We start from the raw sequence: 11873 nt of genomic DNA on the forward strand, positions 1-11873 counted from the left end.
CCACATACAAGCCAAACACAGCAGCCCAGGCCAGGGCCTCAGCCCTGCTGCCCCCACCTCCAGGGGTCCAGAGTCTAGGGGCTGCTGACCAGGGGACACGGCTGGGAAGAGCCAGGACTCGGTTCCCTCCCTGGCTCCAGATGGTCAGACTTCTGTCTTGGCTACATCCAGGCCTAGAAGGCTCCTTAAATATGGGGTGTTGAGGATGAAGGCAGGCTAGGGACAGTGAAAGCAAAGGACATTTGTCTGGAAGAGCTGGGAGGAGCCACACCTGTGGGCAGGGAGGGTTCAGGAGCCCGGGAAGTGAGCCAGCCCAGAAGGTCAAATTCCTCTGGGGTGAAGTGTGAGACAGAAGGTTGGCAAGAGAGGTCTGAGCAGCTGCGAGAGAACCAGACGGAGGGAGACTAGCTTTTGCACCTGAGCTCAACTCCGGAACCTCTCTTTGGAAGAGGCCGGCAGGCAGTCAGGCAGTGCAGAGGGGCTGGGCAGGACGCTCTCTCTCAGCCTCCACCTGCCCAGCCAACTGCTTGCCTTCACCCTTTGGTGCCAGCTGGGAGAGCCAGAACAGAGAAGATGGAGCTGGGCAGGACTCACATAAAGCTTGACCCCAGGTAAGTGACGAGAGCAGGCCCTGGGCCAGGAGTTAGTTGCTAAGCAACAGTGGTCCCTACTTACTGCACCTGCCTGGCTCTCCCTTCCTCTCTCCAGGAGCCCTTTGGCTCCCAGCAGCCAGAATGGGACAGGGACTGAAGAGGCTCTGGTGGTACCTCTAAACCTTCAGATGTACTATGTGCCAGATGTACCAGGGTCTGAACTTTGGTTCTGAATCTGGGGCTGTGGAAGGCATGCCCAGAGGGAATGTATAGAGGCCCTGGCCACTGGGGAGCCAGCCCTGGGGGCAGAGGCATATTTCTTCCTCTGCCTGATACTTGGGCTGCCACCTGGACAGCAGCAAGGACAATTGGCTGGGAGCTCTTTGGACATACCGCTGACCAGTAGACCGGGTGCCTTACCACGCTAGACTGGAGCCCTGAGGGGAAATGGAAGATCTCTCTGCATCCAGGAGTGTTGCCCGAATAGTAATTAACTGTGGTCCAACCTACTGCCGCCACCAACTGCCTCTAAGTCCTCCAGTGTTCTGAACACGCACTGGTATCTCCCCAGGTACACGGCGGAGCTCGTGGAGGTGCTAAAGACCAACTACAGCATCTCTTCTGCCTGCTTCTCTTACCCGCCCTCGGCTGCCCAGCTCCTAAGAGGTAAGCAGCGGGGTCCACTCCCCAGAACGACCCCCAGGGAGATGCACAGCCCCAGGGGGCAGTCGGGGCAGCCAGGGAACCTGGAGTCAACATCTGGGAGGAGTCAGAGGGCCCAAGGCAGGAGGCCGCTAACATTCTAGGGACTGCTAATTATGAGTGGTGGACTGTAACCATGGGCGAGCCTGGGAGAGCACCGCAGTGTTGGCCCCACAAGATCCTGTTCTGGCCTGGTTTTGAACGTCAAAGGCATTGGCTGTGAGACTAACCTAGTCCCTGGACACTCAAAGCACTGAGAGTCAGATGGCCGCATTGTCTTTCTGCCCAATAGGACTCAACACGTGTAGTTTATTTTGTTTTCCTGCTCCGCAGGGACCTGCCTCTGAGATGCTGACCAGGGATCGGCATCTCAGTGGTACACTCCTACCCAGCCGGCCCTGCCACACGTGGTCTCCTCCTGGGACAGTCCCAGTGTGAGCGGCAGGACACCATCAGCACACTAGGCATGTTAGGAGGCAGGTATGGGTCTGTCCTGCCTGCCAACAGCTGCAGGTGCTCCAAATTACAGTGAGTGCCACATGCTGATGTGTCACTTCTGCCCATCAGTGGCAGTGGATGCTGCTGCCTCATAGTTGGCAGCCCAGGAGCTCTCAAGCCAGGGGATAGCTGGAGACAGTTGTAGTTGCACCAGTGGTGGCTGCCAACTTCCTCCAGGACCCAGGGCAGCCCCTCCTGCCCCCCTAGCAATGAGCCAGGCCAGTTCCACACAGCTCAGGTAGAGAAGCCTGACCATATAATATCAGAGTGGCCCTTGTGTTGTTTTGTTCTGTACAGAGTACACACATAGAAACCTAGAGACTCTCAGAGTGTGCGATGGCCCTGCCAGTGAAGGCAGCTGCTGTGTTACAGCTAGAGTGGGTGGGATTTGGGGAGAGTGCAGAAGCAGGCAGTACACACTCCTGGGGCAGGGATAATGGTAAAAGAATCCGATGAAGCCTCCAGACCCTGGGCAGCTGGCTCTGGTTGGATTCAGAGTTAAGAGTCTGGGACCCTAGGGAGGGCTGGACTGGTGAGGTAGGGCCTGATGAATGTCGGGCCCTGGAGCTGTGCTTTATCCTGCAGACAGAAAGGGGTGCAAGAGCCATGAGGGCTCCGAGGTGGGGAGGAGCCAGCTGAAAGGAGACTGCAGGATCATTACTCCATAATCAGAATGGGCTGCCCGGAGAAGCAAGCACAGAAACCAGAGGCTATTCCCCAGACACTGCAGGGCTGAGGCAACCAAGGGAAGCAAGGACTAGAAACCACACAGGCAACCCAGAGAGCAGGCAGTGCAGTAAGTGTGTCCACACTGCAAGGGCAGGTTCTGGGCAAGGGTGATGATGACACAGCCAGGACTAGAACCAGGAAGTAGATGGAGGATAGATGGCAGAAGTCCTTCCTGTTTCCTTTATGAATCCTTTTGCTCTTAAAGAAGATGCTACTTAAGAAAGCATTGTTCTGGAAGAAAAACAGAATCTTTCACTCATCCATTTTTGAGATGTCTGGGGTAAAATTGTGATTATACTCCATCCAGGAGTTTTAAAAATGGACTGAACAAAAAGTGCATACAGATACATAGAGGGACCAAGAAAACCCAAGACAGCTTTGAAAGGGAGGAAGGATTCCCTAGCTGAGATTAAGGCTTCTGAGAAGACAGTGGGAAGGTGAGCACTGAGGTGCTGATGGCAAGGCCCTGGTGGAAGAAACATAGAACAGTGAGAGGGCTTGGAACCTGAGTGTTCCTACTGGAGGACTGGACCTGCAGAAGGATGCTCCCCACGCTGGTGGAGCAGGATGGATGCTCCCCGGGGTGGGCTACAGGTTAAGCCACTGCTTGGGGCACCAGCACCCTAGATCAGAGTGCTAGTATGAGTTCTGGCTTCTCTAGTTCCGGTCAAGCTTCCTGGTAATGTGCCTAGGAGGGAGAAGAGGACAGCCCAGCAACCTGAGTCGATTCCACCCATATGGGTGACCACACGCTGTTCCTATTTTCTGGCTCTGGCTTGGCGCAGATTTGGATGTTGGGGTCCCCCTGGGGAGGGAGCCAGGGGATGTAAGATCTCTCTCTGTTTCTTTCTCTGTCACTCTGCCTCTCAAATTAATAAATTTTTTTTAAAAAAGCTGTGAAACAATTGCCTTTCCCAGTAGCAAATAAATATATGCAAAAATAGCTCCGAAATAGCTCTAATCCAGACAGATTAAATGCCTCAATACAAAAGGCAAATATTTTCACAAAAGAAAATATGGAAGGATATCTGCGTGATTGGGAACAGAAAAAATTTCTTAAACCACAGGAAAGCATGAAGGTGGATCACACAGAGTAAAAATCTTTTGTATAAACTGAAAGTACTGGGGGCCATACTGTGACATAGTTAAGCCTCTGCCTGCAGTGCCAGCATCTCATATGGGCACTGGTTCAAGTCCTGGCTGTTCCACTTCTGATCCAACTCCCTCCTAATGTAACTGGAAAACAGTAGAGCATGAACCAAATGTTTGGGACCATGTACCCATATAAGAGACCTGAAAGAAGTTTTTGGCTTCTCATTTTGGACTGGCCCACCTCTGGCCAATGCAGTCTTTTGGGGAATGAATCAGTGGGTAGAATACCTCTCTCTCAATCTGTAACTCTACCTTTCAAATAAACAAAATAAATCTTTAAGAAAAAAAACCACTAAACTAGGAGTAGTACAAACAAAGTTAAAAGCCAAGCTACAGAGTAAGAGATATTTTCAGATCTCTAGCCAACAAAGGATTAGTAATCAGCACAAGAAAAATTAAGCAATAAACATTGAATAAAATATATGAGCAAACAATTTGTGGACGGAAAACTCCAAATAGTAAGTACTCAAAAAAAAAAAGTTTGCCTTCACTAGTAATCAGGGAACTATGAACTTAATAATACTAGTTGCCAAATAAATAATTATATTTGCAGTGGTTAGACAATCATTTCCCAAAGTGCTATTAAACCAAAACTCTTGAGACTGAGGGATCTCTGAAACAAAAGGATTTATTGAAGAAAACACAGACAAAAAGAAAAAACCAGAACTGGGACTGGGACAAGTTAAGGCTGGATAGGAGCGGGGGAAATGTCTGCTACAGCCAGGTTGTGAATGTCATAGTCTAAGATTGCAGAAAGAGGAGTGGGTAGCAGGTGCAGTGGACTGAGATGCTACTCAGGATGCCTCCATCCCATCCTGGAGGGACAGACTGTGCTCAGGATCAAGCTGCACTGATGATGGCTCAGGGACTTGGGGCTCCACACCTGAGGAGCATACCTGGGTTGAGTTCCTGGATCCTGGGTGTTGCTTGGTTCAACACTGGCTATTGAAAGCATTTAGGGAAATGAACCAGTGATTGGGAGATTCTCTCTTTCTCTGTTACTGTGTGTCTGACTTTCAAATTTTTAAAGATTTATTTATTTTTATTGGAAAGTCAGCTTTATGGAGAGGAGGCAGAGAGAAAGATCCTTCATGTGCTGGATCACCCCCCAAGTGACCACAGCAGTGATCTGAAGCCAGGAGCCAGGAGCTTTCTCCAGGTCTCTCATGTAGGCACAAGGTCCCAAGGCTTTGGACCATCCTCTACTGCTTTTCCAGGCCATAAGCAGGGAGTGGATGGGAAGTAGAGAAGCCGGGACACAAACCAGTGCCCATATGGGATCTCGGTGCATGCAAGGCGAGGACTTCAGTCACTAGACTACTGTTCTGGGCCCTGATTTTCAAATTTCAAAAGCATATTCCTAATTCAGCGAAAAGAAATAAAAGTTATCTAGGTAGATCCTACACTGGCAGAAGATTTGGATGCCTGTACAGTACAGAGCGAGGGAAGCATGGGGTGGGACAGTGTGTGAGGTGGACCTATTGGTTGGGATCATGGGCAGGAAGCAGTGGTGTCTGTGTGGAATCATGGTGGGAATGACATTGGGTTGAAGCCATCTCAGAATGTCACTTGTATACATGTCTTCCTGGAAATATTAGACGGGATGGTGGTCCCCAGGAAGCATGCTGATAACAGTTCTGTGAAAATTTGTCATAAAAGTTACATTCCATGGCCAAACTTTTGGAAATGAGCAATGCAAACGAATGAGTAAATTGAAAACTTTCTGTGTGCTTTGCAGGAAGGAACCATGTTCAACTCTGTTTAACGCATAGTCGGAAATCCTTCAGCCATGGATGCTTTTAACCCATAGTAACTGCTGGGGGAAACTGAGTTAGACCATGCCGGTAAAGGAGGGGTGGCCATTTAGGAGTAGGATGAAGAGAGGCCATATCAGGCCATGAGTACCCGGGAAGCTTCTCTCCTTTCTACTAAGAGTTTGTGGTATGGGCGTGGTTATAAAAGCCTGGAGCTGCTGCCAGAACCAAGCACAGAGAGCAGCAGTTACATGAAACACAGAGGCACTTTCCCTGTGATAGGGCACACCCCATCGCCTCTCCCTGGGTCAGGACACCAGCGTGTGGTCAGAGATAAAGCAGACCAGAGAAGGCAGACAGAAGCAAAGAGAAATAGGAGAGTGCCTTAAGCAAGAGTAGCCAGGGTCCACGCTGCCGCTCTCATTGGTTATAAATGGTCCCGGCTGCTGCTTCCCACCCACCAGGAATGAGTGAGCAGCAGATATGTCGGGTCTTCCTCCTTCAGCAGCTGCATCTGAGTTGTCCTCTCGCCTCTCGAGGTTTCCTCCACCGGCACCCTAGGCGGGTGCCCTGCGCCCTGACAGCCTTTTCTCCTGTGCTATCCCTTGTCTAAGCAGTGGCAGGTGCCAAGGGGGGGGCATGTGCCAACTAGAGAAGATACTCAGACAGAGGGGCACAGGCCCTGTCTCTGAGCACACAGAACTCTATTGAGAAGCAGCTGTTGCCTTAGTGAGTCATGTGTACAAGTGCAGGTGACTCCATTCATCTTTTCTGTTAGCACTGGGGGAGGTTAGGTTCACAGCGTGCTGCCCTCCGACCGCGGTCAGTGAACTTGTACAGAATACAGTTGATGGGGCCCACCCCAGATCGATGGCTGCTTTTATTAGCAGCTCCCCAGAGGATTCTAACCAACACTGAAGCTGGGCCAGGTGGCTGTGCAGCCTTTATTTACACCTGTTTCTCTTCTGCGGGTGCCCAGTTTCACTCATGGTTCGATTTGGGTGAAATCATAGGTGAGTAAGCACTAAGGCATGTCAGTCATCACACACTGTTTGGCTCACAGTCCATGTCTGCTAGGGTAGCATCCAGCACGGGAGGTAGCAGAGTGGATAGGCCCTGCTGGGGGCCTCTTGAACCAAACTTTGGCCAATGATATAAAAACTTGTTTGAGTGTCTACACCCCTGGTGCAGGAAGATCTTGCCACCCCCGGGGAGCAGCCGATTTGGGCTCTGATTCACAAAGCAGAAGGACTATTTATTAGTCACACGTTGGAACCTCTGAAGTCTAAAATCAAGTCATTCTTCTACAATGATGGGAACCCAAATTCTAGATTAAGCAGTTTAGGTCCAGGTGAGGAGGGCCACATCTTTCCATTTCAGTCTCATTGGAACCTGTCTCCTCTTCCTCTCTATAGCCTTGGGCCCTGTAGAAATCACCCTCTCGTGTGCCCTGACCTGTCTTGCCCTGATCTCGATCATCATCTACTTGGAAGATGCCGTCTACCTATACAAGAACACCAGCTGTCCCATCAAGAGGAAGACCCTGCTGTGGACGAGCTCCGCCCCAACGGTGAGCGCCCTGCCTGGGCTTTATAATCTCATGGTTTTTGGAAGTAGGATCCTTGCCTGGAAGGCCAACAGGCACAAGGAGTGGGGAAGTGGTAAGACTGACTTAGAAAGGTTGGAGCACTTGCTCCGCCCACTCCTGCCTCCCCCCCAACCTGCCACCCAGGGTCCAGTCCCAACCTGCCGCTCCACACCCACTACCCCAGCCTGCAGGCAGGGCTGTCCTCAACGCTTTTGGCCTTTTTAACTCACTCCGAGAGCCACCACAGAAATCCTGGGTTAGCTTGATGTAACTGGTGATTCTTCCGGCTGGTGACTGTTAGAGAATGGGGCCTCAAGTAGACAGGTTTTCTTCCTGGAGCCATGACCACGAAAGGCCCAAGCTTACTTCCCACTTCCGGTGAGCAGGTGGTGTCTGTGTTCTGCTCCTTCGGTCTCTGGATCCCTCGATCCCTCACGCTCGTGGAACTGATAACAACCTCGTGAGTGTTTTCCCTTCCCCCTAGCCCCAACTCTGGGCTGGGCACTCCTCCAAGGCTCCTTCCCTCCCCACTCACCAGGATGCCAGAAACCACTCTTCAGTCCCAGGTGATGGAAAACCCAGCATGTTTTCCATCATGTTAAGCTGGAGCTCCTATTCAGGCAATGCCATGGACACATCCCCCAGCCACCTCTTGGTCCCCACAGCCTCCCAACTCCCCTCACCCTGGCCCTTGAATCACACCTAGGGAGTGCCCAGCCTCTATTCTTCTGCCCTCAGTAAACCCCATTTCTCCCCACAGCCTTTGTCCTTGGTGGTAAAGTTACGTCCTGCTTCCTCTCCAGATTTTACTCTGTGTACTTCTACCTGCTGATGATGGTCATGGTGGAAGGATTTGGTGGGAAGGAGGCCGTGCTGAGGGCCCTGAAGGACACACCGATGATGATCCACACGGGCCCCTGTTGCTGCTGCTGCCTCTGCTGCCCCCGCTTTGCGCTCACCAGGTAGGACAAGAGGACCGAGTGAGGCATTTGCAGCTCGTGGGCCTTGCTTTGAGGTTTTTGGAATTAGTTTTGAACAGAACAAAGCCAATAAACAAGCAGGCATGCAGCCTGCAGCCGGGACCTACAACAGGGGCACCCAATCCCAGGGAGAGGGACTCAGAAGCAGGGGTACTCCTGAGTTTCCAGCTCACAGCATAGCCCTGCTGCAAACTATTCAGACAGGGGAGGCTGGCTTTGGGCCACTGACTCCTCCCTTTTGGCTAATATGGTTGAGGTCAACATGCTGGCAGCTCTTTTTCAAAAGGCATTGGCTATGGAGGTGGGCGGGCAGCACTTCAGTCCAGAAGCTCAGAGAGGATGTGGGCATGGTTGGGGATTATCTTTTTTTTTGCAGGGGGGAAGGCAGTTTGTGGATCCAAGTTCCTAATCCTCTCTACACACCCCACCCTCAGGAATAAGCTGAAACTGCTGATGTTCGGCCCATTCCAGTACGCTTTCTTCAAGATCTCGCTGGGTCTCGCGGGCCTGTTTCTCATCCCTGATGGCATCTTTGACCCCTCAGACGTAAGCAAGGGTCTCTGAGACACAGAAGGAAACAGCTGGAACCCAAACTCTGGACCCAAGCCCCAGGGGCAAGGTGGCTGGGGAAACTAGGCCAAGGCTTGGAGGCTTTTCTTTCCCAATCACTCTTTGGTGCCAGAGTAGAAGGGAAAGAAGAAAAGGACTGGCCCTCCTCAATGCTACTTTCTGGCCTCCCCCCAGATTTCTGAGAGGAGTGTAGCTCTGTGGATCAACGTTTTCCTCGGTGTGTCTACTCTACTGGCGCTCTGGGCCCTGGGCATCGTTTTCCGTCAGGCCAGACTACACCTTCGAGAGCAGAACATGGGAGCCAAGTTTGCCCTGTTCCAGGTAACTCACCCTGGGAGATAACAGAACTATGAATGACTTGGGTGAGGTGAGACAGGTAAAAATGAAAGTTTACTTGCCAGCCCAAGTTTCTTATGAGGTTTACAAAAAAAAAAAAAAATGCTTTCAGCTCTTTGCCTTTCTGGTGTCTGCCAGCTATACTTCATTGCAGCTGCATCCCTCATTTGTGTCTTCATCATGTGGCCTCCTCTCCTATTTTAATGATTGACTTGAAAGTCATCAGAGTTACAGAGATAGGAGAGAGAGGGATCTTCCATCTTTTGGCTCACTCCCCAGATGGTTGCAAAGGCCAAGGCTTTGCCAGGCTTAATCCATGAGCTAGGAGCTTCTTCTGGGTCTCCCATGTGGGTGGCAGAAGCCCAAATGCTGGGACCATCTTGAGCTGCTTTTCCCAGGCTATTAGCAAGGAGCTGGAGTGGAAGAGGAGCAACTGGAACATGAGCCCACACCTAAATGGGACACCCGTGTCACAGGTGGTATTGTTACCCACTATGCCACAAGACTAGCCCCTCCTCGCCTATGTGTACATTAGTCATATTGGATTATGATTTCATCTCATGAGTATCAGCTGCAATGAGCCTGTTTCTACATCAGGTCACATTCTGAGATATGGGATCAACACTCCACCGATAGTATCATACTATCTGCTACTTCCCAGAGTCCCATAATCCATGAGCTCTAGCAGAAGCAGCAGATGGCAACTACCAGTCATTACCTACACCCTGTGCCAGGCATTGTTCACAGAATACACTCACATCTTCACAACACTCCTAGAAGTCTTTACTATTCCTATTTTACAAAGGATGAAATGGGATCCAGAGAAGCTATGAGGCTTGCTCAGTGGCACTTAGGGGATGGGGCCATCATCAAACCAACATTCCTTCGTTAACTCATTGACCCTTCATCTTCAAACTTCTAGAAATTCTCTCAGAGGCACATTTTGTTATCTTTGACATTTTGTATTCTCTGCACCCAAAGGTGACTTATCTACCAAATGCAGTGGCTTCAAACCCAGTCTTATTTTCTTTCTCTCTCCTTGGATTCTGTCTCACTGCTGGACCCTTCTACTCCCAAAGCATGACATGAGCTTTATAGTCCAAGAGGGATTTCACATACGTTCTCATTAGATCTGAGCCCTCGCCTCCCAAATGGGAATCTCCAGGCCCATCTCCAGATACTTCTCTTTCTCCTCTGCTTCTGCCAGCATCTTTTTTGGCATTCTCCATTTTTTCTTAGTCTTCAACTTCTTTTATTGTGGGAGAATTCACAATGTAAGATTTACCTTCTTCATGATTATTTAAATGTATATTCACACCATCCATCTCTGCCATTTTTCCAACTTCCCAAAATGACATTCTGTACCCATTAAACACGAAGTCCTCGGTGCTCCCTCCCCCAGCCATGGTGTAAAATTTTCAAATGGCATTTTTTTTTTAGAAATACTTATTTATTTATGAGGGATTAAGGGAGGGAAAGGAGGAGAGACGGAGGTGAGGAAGATGGGGAGGGAAATATTTTCATCCACCGATTCACCCCAACGCCTGCAAGGACTAGGGCTGGGCCAGAGATGCAGCCAAGTGCTGAGAACTCAATCCAGGAACCCTATTACTTGAATTATCATCCTTCCTGCGTGAGTTAGGAATCAGAGGTGGGACTTCATCCCATCCCTCCAAGGGGGGACAGAGGTATCTAACGCACAAGGTTAAAGACCTACTCCCAGAGGTCATTTTAATGGTTAACTGTGCATTATTCTAGGAACAAGAATCTTAGGTGTTTGGATTAGATTGAATTATTCTTCTGTGATTATCTGCTTTTTTCATCTATTAAGCACTTACTAATAGCCATGCCTCAGAGATAGAAATAAAAATAAACCTCAACAAAAGATTGTTAGGTAGATTATCATTTGCATGAAGATGAAAAATACCACACATTTTTAATCCATTGCGAACCTTAACCTTGTGAAACTGCACACATAATGGAGGCCAAACCTGCCATGGAAGGAGGCCCAGCAGTGGGCCAGCTGGCCTCAGAACACGAAGGCGGGGCCCAACCTGCTTCTCTTTTCCGTTGCGCAGTCCCTTCTTATCCTGAGTGCCCTTCAGCCCTCCATCTTCTCCGTCTTGGCCAACAGTGGGCAGATTGCTTGTTCACCTCCCTATTCTTCGAAAATCAGGTCTCAAGGTGAGTGCATAGGTGACATGGGAGAGGGTGAGGGAAGAGGACCTTGGAAAAGAGGTTAGACCAGTCTCATTTGTGCTTAGGACATTTCTCTGAGAAATCTATGCTGAAGCTTTAATGAGAATATGACCTCTGATCAGAGAACTACAATCCCTGAGCTTGAGACCAGCCACAATACCAACCAGGAAGCCGCTGGTCCATCATCAGCTCCGAGAATGGACGTGGTTGGAAAGTGGAAGGTCATGCTGATTAAACCCTCCTAAGAAATGGGTCTTCAAGCCCGCTTCAAGAGCTCAACAAAGAGAGCCAAATCCCAGTGCTGGCTCTACCATTACTCTGCTCTCACAGTATGACCATTTGGTAATTCTAGGTTCTGGTTTGTGACACATTGGAGAAAACAATTGTCTGACTGATACAGCAGGGCTGCTGGTGGGACACCATCTCTACAACTTACCATAACTTGCATTATATTTCATTCCACATTCTAGTGATGAATTGCCACCTCCTCATCTTAGAGAGTTTTCTGATAACTGTGTTGACACGAAAGTACTACCGCAGGAAAGACCACAAGGTTGGGTATGAAGCTTTCACTTCTCCAGAACTGGACTTGGACCTCAAAGCCTGAGGTAGATGGCTTGAACAATGGAAAAGAAACTGTACTCATTAGGAGAGCATAAGATTTCTTCACTACTCAACAGAAAGGACTCCTGTCACCCACCCATGCAAGCTGGTAGATTGTATATTTGACTTTAGGAGATGAAGGCATATTATGCAATAGTTTGAAAATGTT

General features: G+C 49.7%; 1 protein-coding gene across 1 annotated transcript; it reads left to right on the forward strand.

Moving 5' to 3' along the window:
- The first annotated feature begins 573 nt into the window (after positions 1-573).
- SLC51A (solute carrier family 51 subunit alpha) lies at positions 574-11708 on the forward strand. Its single transcript, XM_041002652.1, has 9 exons — positions 574-611; positions 1165-1259; positions 6844-6998; positions 7403-7476; positions 7820-7978; positions 8431-8542; positions 8741-8887; positions 10981-11086; positions 11572-11708. Exons 1-9 carry the CDS (start codon positions 574-576, stop codon positions 11706-11708), a joined length of 1023 nt encoding a protein of 340 aa, XP_040858586.1.
- Positions 11709-11873: the final 165 nt, after the last annotated feature.

Source organism: Ochotona curzoniae, unplaced genomic scaffold (assembly GCF_017591425.1).
Source record: "Ochotona curzoniae isolate NIBS_2020 unplaced genomic scaffold, NIBS_Ocur_1.0 scaffold_2587, whole genome shotgun sequence".
NCBI classification, from domain to species: domain Eukaryota; kingdom Metazoa; phylum Chordata; class Mammalia; order Lagomorpha; family Ochotonidae; genus Ochotona; species Ochotona curzoniae.

Excerpts from the sequence above, each read along its gene's own strand:
- SLC51A (XM_041002652.1), top strand. The coding sequence starts at position 574 with ATGGAGCTGGGCAGGACTCACATAAAGCTTGACCCCAG. Across the intron at positions 6,999-7,402 it reads GGACGAGCTCCGCCCCAACG|GTGGTGTCTGTGTTCTGCTC; the intron begins GTGAGCGCCCTG and ends TCCGGTGAGCAG. Across the intron at positions 11,087-11,571 it reads TTCGAAAATCAGGTCTCAAG|TGATGAATTGCCACCTCCTC; the intron begins GTGAGTGCATAG and ends TCCACATTCTAG.